At 45.9% G+C, this 21,814-nt stretch overlaps 1 protein-coding gene and 1 pseudogene across 1 annotated transcript; both read right to left on the minus strand.

Annotated features, from left to right (window-relative positions):
• Positions 1–11,591: 11,591 nt before the first annotated feature.
• LOC119274941 (autophagy-related protein 18d-like) lies at positions 11,592–20,387 on the minus strand. The gene is made up of 5 exons (XM_037555703.1): positions 20,222–20,387; positions 15,072–15,940; positions 14,629–14,887; positions 13,958–14,081; positions 11,592–12,024 (listed from the first exon to the last, which is right to left on the minus strand). The coding sequence occupies exons 2-5, from the start codon at positions 15,831–15,833 to the stop codon at positions 11,916–11,918; spliced, it is 1,254 nt and encodes a 417-aa protein (XP_037411600.1). The 5' UTR covers positions 15,834–15,940; positions 20,222–20,387; the 3' UTR covers positions 11,592–11,915.
• On the minus strand, positions 12,034–13,751 carry LOC119274942 (annotated as a pseudogene).
• Positions 20,388–21,814: the final 1,427 nt, after the last annotated feature.

Below are 21,814 nucleotides of genomic sequence, written 5' to 3' on the forward strand. Positions count from 1 at the left end.
ACGGCCCATGAGGCCCTCCGGGAGAGGTGGCCCCTCCCGGTGGACCCCCGGAACCCTACCGGTAGCCCCGATACAATACAGGTATGCCCCCGAAACTTTCCGGTGACCGTATTACAACTTCCCATATATAAATCTTCACCTCCGGACCATTCCGGAACTCCTCGTGACGTCCGGGATCTCATCCAGGACTCCGAAAAACATTCGGTAATCACATACAAGTCTTCCTAATAACCCTAGCATCACCGAACCTTAAGTGTGTAGACCCTATGGGTTCGGGAATCAAGCAGACATGACCGAGACAGCTCTCCGGTCAATAACCAACAGCGGGATCTAGATACCCATGTTGGCTCCCACGTGTTCCACGATGATCTCATCGGATGAACCACGATGTCGAGGATTCAAGTAATCCCGTATACAATTCCCTTTGTCAATCGGTACGTTACTTGCCCGAGATTCGATCGTCGATATCCCAATACCTCGTTCAATCTCGTTACCGGCAAGTCACTTTACTCGTTACGTAATGCATGATCCCGTGACCAACCACTTGGTCACATTGAGCTCATTATGATGATGCATTACCGAGTGGGCCCAGAGATACCTCTCTGTCATACGGAGTGACAAATCCCAATCTCGATTCGTGTCAACCCAACAGACACTTTTGAAGATACCTGTAGTGTACCTTTGTAGTCACCCAGTTATATTGTGACGTTTGGTACACCCAAAGCACTCCTACGGCATCCGGGAGTTACACAATCTCATGGTCTAAGAAACTGATACTTGACATTAGAAAAGCTTTAGCAAACGAACTACACAATCTTGTGCTATGCTTAGGATTGGGTCTTGTCCATCACATCATTCTCCTAATGATGTGATCCCATTATCAATGACATCCAATGTCCATAGTCAGGAAACCATGACTATCTGTTGATCAATGAGCTAGTCAACTAGAGGCTCACTAGGGACATGTTGTGGTCTATGTATTCACACATGTATCACTGTCTCCGGTTAATACAATTATAGCATGAACAATAGACAATTATCATGAACAAGGAAATATAATAATAATCATTTTATTATTGCCTCTAGGGCATATTTCCAACAAATGTCAACAATAATAGTTCATGCTAAGGAACATCCAATTGGATATATGCATCAAGATCTTTCCAACACGAGGTGCTTGCCAAAGGATAAAATGAAAAAGGGAAAGGTGGGATCACCTTGACTCTTGCATAAAGTAAAAGATATAAGGTAAAAGATAGGCCCTTCGCAGAGGGAAGCAGAGGTTGTCGTGCGCTTTTAGGGTTGTATACACAAAATCTTAATGCGAAAGAACGTCACTTTATATTGCCACTTATGTATGGACCTTTATTATGCAGTCCGTCGCTTTTATTGCTTCCATAACAAGCTCGTATAAAGTTTATTTTCTCCGCACTAATAAGTCATGCATATTTAGAGAGCAGTTTTTATTGCTTGCGCCGATGACAACTTACTTGAAGGATCTTACTCAATCCATAGGTAGATATGGTGGACTCTCATGGCAAAACTGGGTTTAAGGATATTTGGAAACACAAGTAGTATCTCTACTTAGTGTTAGGAATTTGGCTAGCATGAGGGGGAAAGGCAAGCTCAACATGTTAGGAAGGTCCATGACAATATACTTTAACTGAGATGCAAGAAAACATAAACCATTATGTTGTCTTCCTTGTCCAACATCAACTCTTTAGCATGTCATACTTTAATGAGTGCTCACAATCATAAAAGATGTCCAAGATAGTGTATTTATATGTGAAAACCTGTCTTTCCTTATTATTTCTTATTAATTGCAACGATGACCAAAACTATGCTTGTCAACTCTCAACAACTTTTAAGCCTCATACTTTCTATGTGTGAAGTCATTACTATCCACAAGATCAATATGAACTCTTTTATTATTTTTATATTCTTTCTATTTTTCTCAAGATCATAGCAAGGTAGCAAAGCCCTTTGACTCAACACTAATCTTTACTATAGATAACTCACGGACTCGATTACATAGAGATCACAAAGCAAAACTCAAAACTAATTCATACCAAGACTTCAATCTACTAGATCAAGATATTACTAAAAGGATCGAACTAAGTAAAATGGTAAAGATATGAGTGTGATGGTGATACGATACCGGGGCACCTCCCCCAAGCTTGGCTGTTGCCAAGGGGAGTGCCCATACCCATGTGATTATGTCCCCTTCTTCAGAGTTGGTGTTGTAGGAGTTGTCGATGATGTAGGCTTGTCGTCCATCTTCCAAGGCATAGGCTCACCATCGTAAAAGGATGATCGAGTCTCTGGGATCCTCAAATCTGTAGCCAAACTCATCCTCTTGAATCTATATTCATACTCACAGCTTTGGTTTTGCAGGTCATAAATCTGGGCTTGGAGATGCTCGATTTTCTCATGAAGCTTGAAGATGGTCTCCCCAATGTCCTTGGCATCCAGCTTGTGGTTGTTGGTGAACTCCGTGATCATCATTTGGTTGGCGTTGAGTCCACGCTCCACCAGCTCTTGGCACTTGAAGACTTGTTGTTCCATAGCTTCGAGCCTTGTCTCCATGCTTCTGGTACGCTTGGGTCCCTCCACATCGCGGATGTGCAACACCCCCTCACGCATCTCAATGGTTTGAGGGTGTTGCAGCACCTCCGCAAGATAGGGGTTGATAACCCTCTCGAAAAACTTGTCCTTGGGAGCTCTTGGAGACGTCATGGTGCTCTAAATCTGTCAGAAAAATAGCTCGAAACAAAGACAGAAGATTTTTGTGTGATACGGTGGTCAAAACTTTCGGGAGATTATATAATGAATTTTTACCGACCAAAATATGTAACGTGCAAGAAAACGGAGTCCGGGGGACACACGAGGTGTCCATGAGACAGGGGGCGCGCCCAGTAGGGGGGGCGCCCTCCACCCTCGTGGAGGCCTCGTGTCCCTCTCGGACTACTTCTTTCTTCCCAAAATTCTTAAATATTCCACAACAGAGAAAAATTGCCATTAGAATTGTTTTGGAGTCGGTTTACTTACCGTACCACATACATATTCCTTTTCGGAGTCTGAAACATTCTGAAAAGTGTCCCTTATGTATTCCTCCGGGGTTACGGTTTCAATAATATTAGTTTCAACATTAATAGGGTTACCTGAGGTATAATGTTTGATTCTTTGACCGTTCACCACCCTCAGACTTGTGCCTTCGAAGTTGTTGATTTTTATGGCACCGGAACGATAGATCTCCTCGATATCGTAAGGGACTTCCCACTTAGAGAGAAGTTTTCCTACAGAAAATCTTAAATGAGAGTTGAATAGTAACACATAATCACCTACGCTAAATTCTCGCTTTTGTATCCTTTTGTCATGCCATCTTTTAACTTTTTCTTTAAACAATTTGGCATTCTTGTAGGCCTGGGTTCTCCATTCATCAAGTGAACTAATGTCAAATAACCTCTTCTCACCAGCAAGTTTGAAATCATAGTTGAGCTCTTTAATGGCCCAATATGCCTTATGTTCAAGTTCAAGAGGTAAGTGACACGCTTTTCCATAAACCATCTTATACGGAGACATACCCATAGGATTTTTATATGCAGTTCTATAAGCCCATAATGCATCATCAAGTTTCTTGGACCAATTCTTTCTAGATCTATTAACAGTCTTTTGCAAAACTAATTTGAGCTCTCTATTGCTCAACTCTACTTGACCACTAGACTGTGGGTGATAAGGAGATGCAATTCTATGATTAACATCATACTTAGCAAGCATTTTACGGAAAGCACCATTAATAAAATGTGAACCACCATCATTCATGAGATATCTAGGGACTCCAAACCTCGGAAAAATAACTTCTTTAAGCATCTTAATAGAGGTGTTATGATCAACACTACTAGTTTGAATAGCTTCTACCCACTTAGTAACGTAATCAATAGCAACTAAAATATGTGTATAACCATTAGAGGCAGGAAAAGGTCCCATATAATCAAAGCCCCAAACATCAAATGGTTCAATAACAAGAGAATAATTCATAGACATTTCTTGACGTCTACTAATATTACCAATTCTTTGACATTCATCACATGACAAGACAAACTTACGGGCATCTTTGAAGAGAGTAGGCCAATAAAAACCGGATGCAATAGGATCTGTCTCCAGCGTGGTGTCCTCCATATGGTTCAGAGTGACACTTGCATAGGATCTGTTCCTGTTCATGCTCAGGTACACAACGTCTAATAACACCATCTACTCCTTCTTTATAAAGGTGTGGGTCATCCCAGAAGTAATGTCTTAAATCATAAAAGAACTTTTTCTTTTGCTGGTATGTGAAACTAGGTGGTATAAATTTAGCAACAATGTAATTAGCATAATCAGCATACCATGGAGCAGTACGAGAAGCATTAATGACCGCTAATTGCTCATCAGGAAAGCTATCATCAATAGGTAGTGGGTCATCAAGAACATTCTCTAGCCTAGACAAGTTCTATGCAATTGGGTTCTCAGCTCCCTTTCTATCGATAATATGTAAATCAAATTCTTGAAGCAAGAGGACCCATCTAATAAGTCTAGGTTTAGCATCTTTCTTTTCCATAAGATATTTAATAGCAACATGATCAATGTGAATAGTAACTTTAGAATCAACAATGTAAGGTCTGAACTTATCACAAGCAAATACAACTGCTAAGAATTCTTTTTCAGTAGTAGCATAATTTCTCTGGGCAGCATCAAGAGTCTTGCTAGCATATTGAATAACATTTAATTTCTTATCGACTCTCTGCCCTAGAACAGCACCTACAGCATAATCACTGGCATCACACATAATTTCAAAGGGTAAATTCCAATCAGGTGGCTGAACAATAGGTGCAGTGATCAAAGCTTTCTTAAGTATTTCAAATGCTTCTACACAATCGTCATCAAAGACAAAAGGAACATCTTTTTGCAATAAATTAGTCAGAGGCCTAGAGATTTTAGAGAAGTCCTTAATGAACCTCCTATAAAAACCAGCATGACCAAGGAAACTTCTTATACCTTTAATGTCCTTGGGACATGGCATCTTTTCAATAGCATCAACTTTAGCTTTATCAACTTCAATACCTCTTTCAGAAATTTTATGCCCCAAGACAATGCCTTCATTAACCATAAAGTGACACTTTTCCCAACTCAGGATGAGACTAGTGTCTTCACATCTCTGCAAAACTCGATCAAGGTTGCTCAAGAAATCATCAAAAGAAGATCCATAGACTGAGAAGTCATCCATGAATACCTCACAAATCTTTTCACAAAAGTCAGAGAATATAGCCATCATGCATCTTTGAAAGGTAGTAGGTGCATTACATAAACCAAAAGGCATACGTCTATAAGCAAAAGTACCGAAAGGGCAAGTAAAAGTAGTTTTTGATTGATCTTCCACTGACACAGCTATTTGAGAGAAACCAGAATAACCATCTAGAAAGCAGAAATGTGTATGTTTGGATAGTCTTTCTAGCATTTTATCAATAAAAGGTAAAGGGTAATGATCTTTCTTAGTAGCTTTATTTAATTTACGAAAATCAATTACCATCGTATAACATGTAATAATTCTTTGTGGAATCAATTCATCTTTATCATTAGGAACAACAGTAATACCTCCCTTTTTCGGGACACAATGAACAGGGCTTACCCATTCACTATCAGCAACGGGATAAATTATACATGCCTCAAGGAGCTTTAGTATCTCCTTTCTTACCACTTCTTTCATCTTAGGGTTTAACCTTCGTCGAGGATCTCTTACGGGTTTGGTATCTTTTTCCACTTTAATTTTGTGTTGGCATAGAGTGGGACTAATGCTTCTTCAGAGTTTATCCAATAGCAGCGTGATGCTTCTTCAGAGTTTTCAATAATCTTTCCTCTTCCTGCTCTGAAAGGTTAGCACTAATAATAACAGCATATATCTTGTTTTCATCAAGATAAACATATTTAGGATTATCAGGTAATGGTTTAAGCTCAAACACAGGATCACCCTTGGGTGGAGGAGGATCCCCTAGGATTTCAACAGGTAAGTCGTGTTTCAAGATAGGAACCTGCTGAAGGAATACTTCATCTATTTCCCTTCTTTCATTCATAAACATATCATTTTCATGGTCTAGCAAATATTGTTCTAACGGATCAGTAGGAGGCACGGCAATAGAAGCAAGACCAATTATTTCATCTTTACTAGGTAATTCTTTATCATGGGGTTGTCTACGAAATTTAGCAAAATTAAACTCATGAGTCATATCATCCAAGCCAATCGTAACAACATCCTTTTTGCAATCAATCTTAGCATTAACAGTGTTTAAGAAAGGTCTACCAAATATGATGGGACAAAAGTCATCTTGTGGGGAACCAAGAACAAGAAAATCAACAGGGTATTTGACCTTCCCACACAAGACTTCAACATCTCTAACAATCCCAAAAGGCTTAATAGTATCTCTATTGGCAAGCTTAATTGTGGCATCTATTTCTTCTAACTCAGCAGGTGCAATATCATGCATGATTTCATTATATAAGTAAAAAGGTATTACACTAGCACTAGCACCCATATCACATAAGACATGATAACAATGATCTCCTATTTTAACAGAAATAACATGCATGCCTACAACAAGTCTATGTATTTTAGCATCTGGTTTAACAATATTAGCAGTTTCACCACAGAAGTAAATAACATGCCCATCTATATTATCATCCAAGAGATCTTTAACCATAGCAATACTAGGTTCAATCTTAATTTGCTCAGGAGGTGTATAGGTTCTAGTATTACTCTTACGAACGACAGTTGAAGCTTTAGCATGATCCTTTATTCTAACAGGAAAAGGTGGTTTCTCAACATAAGTAGTAGGAACAATAGGATCATTATAAGTAATAGTCTTTTCTTCAACTGCAATAGGTGCAACTACTTTTACTTCAATGGGAGGATTATATTTAAACCACTTCTCCTTAGGGAGATCAACGTGAGCAGCAAAAGATTCATAGAAAGAAGCTACTATCTCAGAGTCAAGTCCATATTTAGCGCTAAATCCACGAAAAGCATTGGTATCCATAAAAGATTTAACACAATCAAACTTAGGTGTTATACATGACTCCTTACCATTGTCGGAACCCCAATCTTCAGAGTTGTGTTTAATTCTTTCCAATAAGTCCCACTTGAATTCAGTAGTCTTCAGCATATAAGAACCAGCACAGGAAGTATCGAGCATGGTGCGATCATTGAGAAAAAGCCGAGCATAAAAATTTTGAATAATCATTTCTCTTGAGAGATCATGATTGGGGCATGAATATAACATTGACTTAAGCCTCCCCCAAGTTTGAGCGATGCTTTCTCCTTCGCGAGGCCAGGAATTATATATGTAATTACGATCACGGTGAACAAGGTGCATAGGATAGAACTTCTGGTGAAATTCCAAGTTCAATCGTTTAGAATTCCAAGACCCCGTATCATCACATAGCCTATACCATGTCAATGTGTCTCCCTTCAAAGATAAAGGGAAAACCTTCCTCTTAACAATGTCATTGGGAATACCTGCAAGCTTAAATAATCCACAAACTTCATCCACAAAGATAAGGTGTAAATCGGAATGCAATGTTCCATCTCCTGCAAAGGGATTAGCTAGCAGTTTCTCTATCATACCTTAAGGAATTTCAAAGTAAACATTTTCAGTAGGTTCAGTAGGTTGAGGAGCAACTCTTTGCTCTACTGGTCGGGGTGAAGATACCCCGAACAAGCCCCTCAAAGGATTAGTTTCCATAGTAACAAGTGACAGAAAATTTCAGCACACTATATATATGTTTCCTTACCAAGTTCCACTCACCAAAGGCGCTTTACTCCCCGGCAACGGCGCCAGAAAAGAGTCTTGATGACCCACAAGTATAGGGGATATATCGTAGTCCTTTCGATAAGTAAGAGTGTCGAACCCAACAAGGAGCAGAAGGAAATGACAAAAGGCGGTTTTTAGTAAGGTGTTCTCTGCAAGCACTGAAATTGTAGGTAATAGATAGTTTTGTGATAAGATAATTTGTAACGGGTAACAAGCAATGAAAGTAAATAAGGTGCAACAAGGTGGCCCAATCCTTTTTGTAGCAAAGGACAAGCCTGGACGATTTCTTATAATGAGAAAAGCGCTCCCGAGGACACATGGGAATTATCGTCAAGCTAGTTTCATCACACTCATATGATTCGCGTTCGGTACTTTGATAATTTGATATGTGGGTGGACCGGTGCTTGGGTACTGCCCTTACTTGGACAAGCATCCCACTTATGATTAACCCCTATTGCAAGCATCCACAACTGCAAAAGAAGTATTAAGGTAAACCTAACCATAGCATGAAATATATGGATCCAAATCAGCCCCTTACGAAGCAACGCATAAACTAGGGTTTAACCTTCTGTCACTCTAGCAACCCATCATCTACTTATTACTTCCCAATGCCTTCCTCTAGGCCCAAATAATGGTGAAGTGTCATGTAGTCGACGTTCACATAACACCACTAGAGGAGAGACAACATACATCTCATCAAAATATTGAACGAATATCAAATTCACATGACTACTAATAGCAAGACTTCACCCATGTCCCCGGGAACAAACGGAACTACTTACAAAGCATATTCATGTTCATAATTAGAGGAGTATTAATGTGCATAAAGGATCTGAACATATGATCTTCCACCAAGTAAACCAATTAGCATCAACTACAAGGAGTAATCAACACTACTAGCAACCCACAGGTACCAATTTGTGGTTTTGATACAAGATTGGATACAAAAGATGAACTAGGGTTTGGAGAGGATATGGTGCTGGTGAAGATGTTGATGGAGATTGACCCCCTCCCGATGAGAGGATCGTTGGTGATGATCATGGTGATGATTTCCCCCTCCCGGAGGGAAGTTTCCCCGGCAGAACAACTCTGCCGGAGCCCTAGATTGGTTCCGCCAAGGTTCCGCCTCGTGGCGGCGGAGTTTCGTCCCGTGAGCTTCCTTATGATTTTTTCCAGGGTAAAAGACCTCATATAGCAGAAGATGGGCACCGAAGGGCCACCAGGGGGGCCAGGAGACAGAGGGCGCGCCCAGTAGGGGGGGCGCCCCCACCCTCCTGACCAGGGTGTGGGCCCCCACAGGTATTTTCTTTGCTCATAATTTCTTATTAAATCCAAAAGTAACTTTCGTGGAGTTACGGGACTTTTGGAGCTGTGCAGAATAGGTTTCCAATATTTGCTCCTTTTCCAGGCAGAATCCCAGCTCCCGGCATTCCCCCTCTTCATGGTAAACCTTGTAAAATAAGAGAGAATAGCCATAAGTATTATGACATAACGTGTAATAACAGCCCATAATGCAATAAATATTGATATAAAAGCATGATGCAAAATGGACGTATCAGCCGGCTCCGCTGCAGGTCTGCCTCGCCTCCGGTGGCCCTAGGGGCATGGAGGCGAGGTGGATCCTAGCAAGGGCCGGCGAGAGGGCTCCGTTGTTAGTCGTTCCTTTCAGATTTGTTAGGGTTTGTGTCCTGTTCAGGAAGACGAGGCGGCGGCGGCTTCCTGAAGATGGAATAAAGGTCTCCTCGCCTAGCCCCCGTTCTAGTTGTGCGTCTAGCATCGTTGGTGGGCGTGTGGAGGTGTGTCTCCGAGGGATCTATCCTCGGTGGATCTGCTCGGATCTGATTATTTTTTGTCTATGTTTGTGTGTCTTCGGATTGGATCCTTTCGATCTACGTTATCCTTCATCGGCGGCGGTTGCTATTCTGGTGCGCCAGTCCTATGGGGCCTTAGCACGGCGACTTCCCGACTGTCTACTACAACAAGTTGTGCCCCACTCCGGCGAGGGAGGGGCGATGACAGCGGCGCGCCTTCGGCTCGCTTCAGTGCTTGTAGTCGTCGTTAGGTGGTCTACGGACCTGGATGTAATTTTTATTATTTCTGGTGTTCATTATACTGCCATGATTGAAGATAAATAGATCGGAAGTTTTTCGCAAAAAAAAAAAGAATACCGTGTATATCCCTCGGAAAAAAGAATACCATGAGATGAAAACGGTATTGAGTAGCTTAGAACAAATTAATGCCCTTATCATCATCACCATCATGGCCATTATTATTTGAAGATATTAGTATCTTCTTTGTGTCGGTTGTGCTTGTACTACGTCACGAATCACATGGCTGATTGCCTCGTCTGGAGCCGAAGAAGTCAACGAATCAGACAAGTGTGACTAGGCTGCATCCGGCTGCCATTTGTAGGCACGTTTAGGCCCTGGGAGAAACAAGAGAATCCCCGGGAAATCCAATTCTTTGAAAGGCTTCATTTATTTAATAAATAAACTAAATTCATTCCAACTCAAACATAGAGATAAACTAAATTTATGCCGAACGGCGCAGCGGATCGATGGCAACTTTGCAAAAACAAAACATCAACCCAAACATGCTGCAAATGTTTTCCGCGAATCCAATGACATCACTCCTAGTACAATATAAGTTCGTTGGTTCCCTCCTCCGTTCATGCGTTCCAAGCGGTGCCTTTTTTTACGCGCTGAAACTCCGGCCGGATTACCCAAATCATTAGGGCGAAACAATTGCATGACAAATGGCCCTAAAACCACACGCTGCGTGTTGCTCAAATCTTTGTCTCCTTCGTGTACACTTTACAGCGACGAGTCATCCGCGCTGGAATAAATAGTTTGCACAGACAAAGAAGAGGAAATACACGTATGATGGTATGATGAGATGGGCACATCAGGAGGACGACGACACGAGATCAGATCAGAGACGCGCAACCACTGGGAATGGACACGACAGAGACGGACTGCCCTGCGGTCCTGAATGGCATTTTAGAGCATCTTCAACACGCGCACAAAAAGAACTCTACGCATTAAAAGTTTGTTTTTTTGGGCGCCGGACTGCTCCAGCAGAAGCTGTAGCGCTAAAAAAATTTAGGCGCGCACTGAAAAACACTATCGCGCGCAATATATTTGGGGTGCCGGATTGCGTGTGCTTCACAATTTGCACTGCCTGCTTTTTAGTCGCGCGTTTTTGGGCACCTGCTAAACCAAAGTTGGTCCCAGGGCTTTAAAAACGCCACAGTGACGTGCTATAACGTTTATTGGGCGCGGGATTTTTGTGCGACTGTTGGAGATGCTCTTACAATCAGGGCTTCGAGAGCGACCAAGAGCACCTGGTCCCATGTTGCTTTCAATAAAAGTTTATAGTATGTACATGACCAAACATGCCAAGCACACGAAACCACGCCCAACCAACCCAAGCTAAATATATAAACCAAATACATACACATATATGCTATTGGCGTCTACTCCCGCCGTTCCTAAATACAAGTCTTTTGTAGAGATTTCACTATGGTCCACATATGATGCACATAGATGCATTTTAGAATATAAATTCACTCATTTTGCTCCGTATATAGTCCATAGTTAAATCTCTATAAAGACTTGTATTTAGGAACAGAGGGAGTAGTCCTCTGAGCTTTCTTTAGAGTCTATATAAGCTTTCTTTAGAAGATGGCGGGCAGGATCCATGAGTGCATTGCGCGCCAAGGTAGCAGCACTCACACTGATAATCTATGCATTGGCAAGAGAATGTCTGATGGCGACTGTTTCATTGCTGGTTGCAGAAAAGGTCATATTTGCATTCCTTCCTGATTATACACACATACATACATATCAATGGACGATCTTGTTCAGAACAAGTCGAATAAACAATGCAAATTTGGATGGGAGGACATCTGCAGCAAAATGGGCAGGCAGGTTGCGGTTTCAGCCGGACACCCCCGGCGCTCCTTATTCCAGCGACCGGCCTAGAGCTTTGCCGGCGAGGAGGAGGACGGTTATATACAATGGACAGAGCACAACCTTCTAAGTATGTACATGTCGTCAAGGCGGTGCGGCGGGTTTACGCGGTCAATGTCCTCAGGGGAGGGTAGTCAGTCTTGAGAAACCGCGAGTATTCCTTCTGCGTCATCTGCCCGCCGTTTACTTGGTCAAAGATGCACCTGTAGAAGCTGGAAATGACAAAAGTCGACCTAGTTAGTGTGAGAGTTTCAACAAATACAAGAGCAAGATGCTAGCACAGTGACTTGCTACTTTTTTTTTCGAGAAAACGCAAAAGAGTTTGCGTTTCATTGCATTGAACAGGAAGACATCGGGGGTACAACCTCCAGGAAGGAGGGACACTCACACACACACACACACACACACACACACACACACACACACACACACACACGACCGTCCTCACCAAGCGACTACAACTAGGTAAGGAGGTGCCCTCAACTACAACACACAACGACATTAGGCCTCGCCCAGCCAGACCTCCAGCCAAAGATGGCGAGGCGCAGAGACTCGGAGCAACAGGGCAGCATCACCGCCATTGCAAGACACCACCAGGGACGATTGCAGCTCTTGCCAGACCAACGTACCACACACCCATGTGCCTAGGAGTCAGCGGGTGAAAGGCAGGGCCTGACAGGAACTGGGGAGCGCCGGCGCTGGCATACGTTGCGACCTGCTCCCTGTGCAGCCGTCGACACCAGAGCGATGCATCACCAGCCACCATCTGCCGCATCAAACTCCGCATGCAGCCAAAGCAGCGCCATCAAGAGGGTAACGGCGTAGAGACGCCGCCGCTGCCCAGTCCGGGAGGCCGGACCTACGATTTCTCCCGGTGCTCTAGGAGGAGGCCCGGTCAGGGTCATGCCAACGCCTCCAAGGAGGTGACGGCGCCCTCGGGCGTCGCCGTTGACAGCGCAGGCTATCGCCGCGCGGGGATTTCGCCCCGACCCATGAGCAAGGACCTCAGATGCAGATTCAGACTGGACATGGCAGAGAACGCCGGAGAAGACAGACACACATGGAGGAGGGAAGCCTAGGAACGTCGACAGTCGCAGAAGTGGGCACCGGCCAGCACAGCGCCAGCAGGCCGGCCACCGCCGGGAGCGCGTCCAGCAGGCGACAGCAGTCACCTGCACCGCGCCGCCGCTGCGCCAGCCCGCAGCCTCCGCCACCAGGATCCGCCGGGGCACAGCATCGCAGCAACCGTCGGAGTTGCCGCGCGCGTGCTCACCAACCCAGCAGCGACCACTGGCGGCGGCCGGGAGGGGTGGGAGGAGGGAGAAGGGTGAGCAGGGGCAGAGTGGTTGACGCGGGCCAGTACGGGCCCGCGCGGCCCAGATCTGGGCGCCTGCAGCTCTGCCGCTCGCCGCAGCGGCCAGCCGTCGCCAGGCAGCTCCACCGCGCCATCTCGACCACCCCTGCGCGCAGACCGCCGTCCGCTGCGCCACCGCACGCTCCCGCCGCTCCAGCGCGCCCAACACCTGCGCGCGAGCACGCGAACAAGGGCCCCGCCGCCGCCGTCCACCGGCGTGGGCTTCGCCCGCCGGCATCCTCCGGCGGCGGCGAGGGGAGGGAGGGGAGGGAGGGGGCTTGGGTGGCGGCTAGGGTTTCGCCACCCGAGTCGCTCCTGGAGCGACGCGGGGGCCTGGAGCCCTCTTCCCGTGACTTGCTACTTGCTAGAGAAGAAGAAAAATCTCCTCAGGCAACTACTACTGAAACAGCTTTAGCCTGTAACAAGAACGCTCATTGTTTTTCTACCGACTGGTGTAATTTTCTGTAGCTAAATATTAAACGATTGATCGGACATTCAGAAGTGAAAATCGAACGTATACTGACAGCAAAGGCTAACTGAATTATATACTCCCTCCGTCCCAAAATTCTTGTCTTAGATTTGTCTAGATACGGATGTATCTAACACTAAAACGTAACTAGATACATCCGTATTTGGACAAATCCAAGACAAGAATTTTGGGACGGAGGGAGTATGTTCTACAGGACTACAGGTATATGGCAAACAAGAAACACCATACATGTATGTATACATTTGCTGAAATGATAAATCTTGCAATAAATGTTTAACCAATCGAGGTGACTGATGAGTACCTGCCATCCAGGCCAACCATCATTACAGTGTTTTGAGCGCCGAAAGCTACGATGTAACGTGTGACTTCCGGTAAATGGAACTGAGCAAATGACCACTCTGAGCTGAAGTACTTCGGCAGAATCCCTAGAGAAATGAAGCAAAGGATATGTTAATGCCTTGACTAACTGAATTCTCTGGGATGCCAACCCATTATTCTGAACATGCATACAAACTGATCCAACTGGTTATGAAGAGAATCACGAGTACATAACAAATGATAAGTGAAACATGTGATCCTGGCCCCTTGCTGCTAGAATTGGGCTTTGTTTAATTTATTTTTTCTCTCATAGCAATAGCAGAGCAGCAGTTTGCCTGTTTAATGTCTTGAGATCACTACTTAGTAAACATCATTTTACGAAATTGACAATTATGTTAATTATTCTATCTTGAGCTAACTTTTCCGCATTAACTAGACTATTCATCACATTCATTCATAAGCAGCATGCAAAATTGCAGAATATTGTGCATCCATTAGTCCTCTGTGAATTGCTAATTGTAATGAGCATTAGGCAAATGGAGTACACCATATGTAAGTTTTTGTTAAATTAGCCCTTCATTATGCCAAAAGCTACACAGAACTCTCAAGACCAGATGAGCAATCAAATAGTGTGAGCAGAAGTGCCATTCTAACCTTTCATGAAAGACAGTGATGAGCTTGCATTGGATCCGGTGTTTGTTTGTATAAGAGGATCCATAGAGGTAGAAGAATTCTGGTGATCCATCCGTGGAGCTTCAAGGGTACGCTGATCATTACTTGAATCTTCACCCGCAACCCTGACTTTTAGACTGAATATATGAACCGTTCCTTTGTCGCTGGACACTGCCAACCATTGCACATTTGGTGACAGTGCAATGCTGTATATCTCGGCTTTATCAAGACCTCTGCGCACCTGCATACCATTTAAACATAAAGATAGTTACATGCCCATGCTAACCATCAACAAATTACATATACTACAGAAAGACTTGTGGAGACAGCTAAAAGAAGACCTGTGAGGTATGGAGATAAATATGTCTGCTATTTATTTGCAAAAGGATGGGATATCATCAAAGTGAGATTGAAATATTACTCACCTCCTGCAGGCGTGTGCCATCCATTGTGTTAAATATTCTGATTAGAGTACCCTTCATACTAGCCGTTGCCAGCAAGAGACCATCCATGGTCAAGGCCATGCAAGAAATGTGTGAATCATGGGCTGTAATCATCTTTGTCACCTTTAGCCCAAAATGCTCTACCCGAACATTTCCCTGACTGAGCCCAGGACAGGCCAGCACTGAAGTATTGGAATGATGAGAGAGACAGCACAGTCCTTTAGGATTTGGCAGGGTCTCTATCTGATGGAGCATCTTCAAATCCGTAAAGTTATAAACATATATCTTTGTCTCAAGGACAATCACAATGTTATCTTTCCCCAATTTTACAGCCCGGACATCAGAGCGGAAGGTAAACTCCCCAATACAACGGCTCTGGTGATCATCCCAGATCATCACCTTGTTGGGCGGATAATGCATATTGGAGCCGCCACCTACAAGAGCAAGGATGTTGCAGCGGAACAGCATCTCAACTATCCCAAACCCACCACTCTTCAGATCCCTCCTGAAAGTCTCCTTAAAAGGGTCGCAGTTAAAGATTCTAAAGCCATTACTTGTGCCAGCAGCGAAGCAACCACAATCCTGATTCCAAGAAACCGACAACAGCCTAACCTCCTGATCATCGCTGCTACCTGCCTCAGCCTTGCTCATAGGTACCGACAGTGGCCATGTGTGAGGGGACTCGTACGTCATAATTTTCTCTGGGGGATGTAAACCCCGCGATGTGGAGACTTGTGAGCTCATATACAAGCCAGACACACCAAACGAATCGATTCCAAATGCAACTACGCCAAAGGTTGTCGATGTGTAAGCAACAACAACAACACACACAAGTTAAGTTTTCAGAGATCCTGCAACAAAGATGAAAGATCAGCAGAAGGCAACTAAAACAAAAACATCTTGCACTGAATGTAGTGAACAAACCATTCAAACTACCTTCCAAACAAAAACAGTAATCATTCAAACAAGTGATACAGATCTAGGTACAATGTCAGCATTTAACACTGTCGAGGATGTGAATATGTACTTGTCTCAACATAGCCGGTCCCAAGCCCGGGTAAAGGAGGAGGGTTGTGATAGGCTTGGCGAGCCAACGTAAAAACTCAGCAACTCTTATGGAGATGAAACCCAAAAGATTTTCGTTGGGGCGTAACCCTCTCAGCGACGCGCCACATCGGAACCCGGGTGTGGTGGAAAATGGGCAAGGGCCGGGCCGTCACCCCCCAAGTGGCGCGCCGTATCTTGATCCGGATACGATGGCAAGTGAGCGAGGATCGGGTCGTCGCATCCTTAGTGGCGTGCTACATCGGCGCCCGGATGTAGTGGAAAATGAGCAAGGGTCTTCGCATTTGACTCGACGAGTGCGAAGGGTAAGGAAGCTAGCCGAGCCTAGGAGGATTCGCTTAGGTAGCTGGAACGTAGGGTCTCTGACAAGGAAGCTTCGGGAGCTAGTTGATGCAGCAGTGAGGAGAGGTGTTGATATCCTTTGCGTCCAAGAAACCAAATGGAGAGGACAGAAGGCGAAGGAGGTGGAGGATACCGGCTTCAAGCTGTGGTACACGGGGACGGCTGCAAACAGAAATGGCGTAGGCATCTTGATCAACAAGAGCCTCAAGTATGGAGTGGTAGACGTCAGGAGACGTGGGGACCGGATTATCCTGGTCAAGCTGGTAGCTGAGGACTTGGTTCTCAATGTTATCAGCGCATATGCCCCGCAAGTAGGCCACAATGAGAACACCAAGAGGGAGTTCTGGAAAGGCTTGGAAGACATGGTTAGGAGTGTACCGATTGGTGAGAAGCTCTTCATAGGAGGAGACCTCAATGGCCACGTGGGTACATCTAACACAGGTTTTGAAGGGGCGCATGGGGGCTTTGGCTATGGCATCAGGAATCAAGAAGGAGAAGATGTCTTAAGCTTTGCTCTAGCCTACAACATGATTGTAGCTAACACCCTCTTTAGAAAGAGAGAATCACATCTGGTGACTTTTAGTAGTGGCCAACACTCTAGCCAGATTGATTTCATCCTCTCGAGAAGAGAAGATAGGCGTGCGTGCCTAGACTGTAAGGTGATACCTGGGGAGAGTGTTGTACCCCAGCATAAGCTGGTGGTTGCTGACTTCCGCTTTCGGATTCGTGTCCAGCGGGATAAGCGTGCCAATGTCGCTAGAACGAAGTGGTGGAAGCTCAAGGGGGAGGTAGCTCAGGTGTTCAAGGAGAGGGTATTTAAGGCCTTGGGAGGAAGGAGGGGATGCGGACAATGTGTGGATGAAGATGGCGACTTGCATTCGTAAGGTGGCCTCGGAGGAGTTTGGAGTGTCCAGGGGAAGGAGAAGCGAAGATAAGGATACCTGGTGGTGGAATGATGATGTCCAGAAGGCGCTTAAAGAGAAGAAAGATTGCTTCAGACGCCTATACCTGGATAGGAGTGCAGACAACATAGAGAAGTACAAGATGGCGAAGAAGGCCGCAAGCTGTTGGTGAAGCAAGGGGTCGGGCATATGAGGACCTCTACCAACGATTAGGCACGAAGGAAGGTGAAAGGGACATCTATAAGATGGCTAAGATCCGGGAGAGGAAGACGAGGGATATTGGCCAAGTCAAATGCATCAAGGACGGAGCAGGCCAACTCTTGGTGAAGGGCGAAGAGATTAAGCATAGATGGCGGGAGTACTTCGACAAGCTGTTCAATGGGGAGAATGAGAGTTCTACCATTGAACTGAATGACTCCTTTGATGAGACCACCTTTGATGAGACCAACATGCGTTTTGTGCGGCGCATCCAGGAGTCTGAGGTGACGGAGGCTTTAAAAAGGATGAAAGGAGGCAAGGCGATGGGCCCTGATTGTATCCCCATTGAGGTGTGGAAAGGTCTCGGGGACATAGCGATAGTATGGCTAACCAAGCTTTTCAACCTCATTTTTCGGGCAAACAAGATGCCAGAAGAATGGAGACGGAGTATATTAGTACCAACCTTCAAGAACAAGGGGGATGTTCAGAGTTGTACTAATTACCGTGGAATTAAGCTGATGAGCCATACAATGAAGCTATGGGAGAGAGTCATTGAGCACCGCTTAAGAAGAATGACAAGCGTGACCAAAAATCAGTTTGGTTTCATGCCTGGGAGGTCGACCATGGAAGCCATTTTCTTGGTACGACAACTTATGGAGAGATATAGGGAGCATAAGAAGGACTTGCATATGGTGTTCATTGACTTGGAGAAGGCCTATGATAAGATACCGCGGAATGTCATGTGGTGGGCCTTGGAGAAACACAAAGTCCCAGCAAAGTACATTACCCTCATCAAGGACATGTACAATAATGTTGTGACAAGTGTTCGAACAAGTGATGTCGACACTGATGACTTCCCGATTAAGATAGGACTGCATCAGGGGTCAGCTTTGAGCCCTTATCTTTTTGCATTGGTGATGGATGAGGTCACAAGGGGTATACAAGGAGATATCCCATGGTGTATGCTCTTTGCGGATGATGTGGTGCTAGTTGACGATAGTCGGACGGGGGTAAATAGGAAGTTAAGAGTTATGGAGACAAACCTTGGAATCGAAAGGGTTTAGGCTTAGTAGAACTAAAACCGAGTACATGATGTGCGGTTTCAGTACTACTAGCTGTGAGGAGGAGGAGGTTAGCCTTGATGGCCAGGTGGTACCTCGGAAGGACACCTTTCGGTATTTGGGGTCAATGTTGCAGGAGGATGGGGGTATTGATGAAGATGTGAACCATCGAATCAAAGCCGGATGGATGAAGTGGCGCCAAGCTTCTGGCATTCTCTGTGACAAGAGAGTGCCACAAAAGCTAAAAGGCAAGTTCTACAGGACGGCGGTTCGACCCGCAATGTTGTATGGCGCGGAGTGTTGGCCGACTAAAAGGCGACATGTTCAACAGTTAGGTGTGGCGGAGATGCGTATGTTGAGATGGATGTGTGGCCACACGAGGAAGGATCGAGTCCGGAATGATGATATACGAGATAGAGTTGGGGTAGCACCAATTGAGGAGAAGCTTGTCCAACATCGTTTGAGATGGTTTGGGCATATTCAGCGCAGGCCTCCAGAAGCTCCAGTGCATAGCGGACGGCTAAAGCGTGCGGAGAATGTCAAGAGAGGGCGGGGTCGACCGATTTTGACATGGGAGGAGTCCGTTAAGAGAGACCTGAAGGATTGGAGTATCGACAAAGAGCTAGCTATGGACAGGGGTGCGTGGAAGCTTGCTATCCATGTGCCAGAGCCATGAGTTGGTTGCGAGATCTTATGGGTTTCACCTCTAGCCTACCCCAACTTGTTTGGGACTAAAGGCTTTGTTGTTGTTGTTGAGGATGTGAATATGTACGACAGTCTCATATTATCCTGGGATTATCTAGGGGTGTCACACACTGAACCATGACGCTTAAAAGTTGCTACTCCCTCTGTAAAGAAATATAAGAGCGTTTAGATCACTAAAGTAGCGATCTAATCGCTCTTATATTTCTCAATGGAGGGAGTACAAAATAAGAGACTGAGTTGCTGGATTATCATATTACCTGACAGTTCTACTCGCGAGCAGAGTCACCCCACCTAAAACAACCTAGGCCCCCAAATCAAGGACACGACCGACGAGTATACTCGCCACGAATTGTTGTCAATACATTCTAAATGGTGAAAATCTCAGGTCAAACACGCGGGATTCAAACGATTTCGGGTTTCAACCTGTGACTAGTGTGTGAGATCGGCATTGATTCGCTTATATCATTCGACCGCTCAATCCTACCCAGAAGCAGCGCTGCCCCACCTATGACTATCCACTACAGCCAAATCAGCTCCGGCTGCAGCAACCGCTCCGATTCGCTCTAACTAGAACTCCGAATCCCGGCTAAATTCCCCGGGATTCGCGTCCGATTCCACCTGAACCGCAGGGCATCCAATCGATGGCACCACCTCCCGATCAATCAAGCGGCCCGGCTAGCTTCCTGCGCAAGGTAAGATCCCAATCCCCAAATCGACGTCCGCGGGATGTCCCCAGGACCACGGAAAACCAAATCGGCACGGCACGGCGCGCAAGGCAAGGGAGATCCAGGTCTCCGGGTTCCGCGGAGGACGCTGCTAGAGAGAGGGACGAGGAGGGGGGAGGGGCGGATGGCGGTACCTCTGGCGGGCGCGGGAGGCGACGCCGGGACGCGCGGGGGGAGGGGAGACGACGAGGGCGGCCGCGGCGGGTGCGCGCGGTGGAGGGGAGGAGACGGCAAGCGAGGACGGAGGAAGGCCGAGCCGGCAAGGAAAGGCGCTTTCTTTCTCCTTTCTTTTTTTCCTTTCGGGATTTTGGGACGGGGGGAGAATTTTTCTCTGGGGGAGAAAGAAAGAAGAAAGAAAAGGATCGGAGTTAATTAATGGAAGATGCAGCTTCTTCCACGGAAAGAATATTATTATACTACTATATCATGTCAGCGTGAAGTGTAATTAAGCTTAATCGGCCTAGATCCTTTTCCTCTAACAAAACTTAGCCGCCCTTGATCCAATCTTATTAACCTGCCCTCAGTCAACTCGTACATGCAGCATCAAAAAATTTGAAAGTCAGAAACTGGTTCGGGCATCCTGTCCCCGGAACCAGGTTCTAACCGTCGGCAATCCCCCTCCCTCCCTCACGCCACCGCCGTAGGACACTGGGCTCCTCGAGCGGTAGCTCCCCCTCATATTCAGCAGCGGCACGACTCTTTTCCTTCCTCCCAGCACGGCGGTTCAGGTGGTGCCGCGTCATAGTTGTGGCATCCCTCCCCTGGCGATGTGAAAGCTTGGCGTAGCATCCTGCAGTGCGACGATGTGGAGGGGACGCGGCGACCGTGAGAGGTGGGGGCGATGGTGTGGTCTACTTCAACCTCCTCTGTCGGCTTTGGAGGGAACCGGGATCTTCCCCGGCAAGTTGCAAGGCTCCACGACCATATATCTAGGACTCGGGTCTGGATGCCGCGGGCTGACGGGCCTCGGTACCTCATTCCCTATAGGTCTCATTGAAGGCGGCGGTGGACATGGTGGAGCAATCTGGTTTGAGTTGGGGGGAGTTGGGACTACCGGTGAAAGTTAGGTTTCGGGTGAAGTCGGAGCCAACGAGGGTGGCACCTATGGCGCCAAGTTTACAATTCTCAGTTCCCCTTCCCTCGGGGTGCTTCAGTGGAAAACCCAAGTCTGGGTCTACCCGGACCAGATGATGGCAACACCGATGTCATGTTCCCTCTCGAGGGCATCATCTTGGAGGTTGACCTGGTTGTAGGAACCGCTGGCTAGTGGGTGTTCACGCTGGTTGTTTATGTGGTAGTCATCGTTTGTAAATTGTGTGGCAACGTCTAGTGGATGAGCGATGTTGAGGTTGAGGCAGGTCTGCGATGGTCGGCTCTTCAACGTGTCTATGGTATTGCCGCGGTTTGTTCTTTGTAGTAAGTCGGAGTTGCGGCGATGGGATCCCTACAACGACGATGACAAGTGACGGGTGGCACGCATGGTTATCTCCTACAGTACCAACTTTGCACATTCCCCTTCGTAGCTTGCCCATGGACTCGAAGCTGCCTGGTCGGCACCGGGTGTGGGTGTGGCTGACTACTTGGCAGGTCTTCCTATGGTTTCACCTGCTCATCCTCACCACGAATGCTTAGAATGCAACTTCAATCGTGCATTGGTGGAATGATATGACCTCCTGTCTTAAGGAAGGGCCAAGACTGCAGACATGGAGTATTTGATCCCGAGCTCA

Source organism: Triticum dicoccoides, chromosome 3B (genome assembly GCF_002162155.2).
Source record: "Triticum dicoccoides isolate Atlit2015 ecotype Zavitan chromosome 3B, WEW_v2.0, whole genome shotgun sequence".
NCBI lineage: Eukaryota > Viridiplantae > Streptophyta > Magnoliopsida > Poales > Poaceae > Triticum > Triticum dicoccoides.

Excerpts from the sequence above, each read along its gene's own strand:
- LOC119274941 (XM_037555703.1), bottom strand. The coding sequence starts at position 15,833 with ATGAGCTCACAAGTCTCCACATCGCGGGGTTTACATCCCCCAGAGAAA. Across the intron at positions 14,888-15,071 it reads ATGGCACACGCCTGCAGGAG|GTGCGCAGAGGTCTTGATAA; the intron begins GTGAGTAATATT and ends AATGGTATGCAG. Across the intron at positions 14,082-14,628 it reads ATCACTGTCTTTCATGAAAG|GGATTCTGCCGAAGTACTTC; the intron begins GTTAGAATGGCA and ends TCATTTCTCTAG.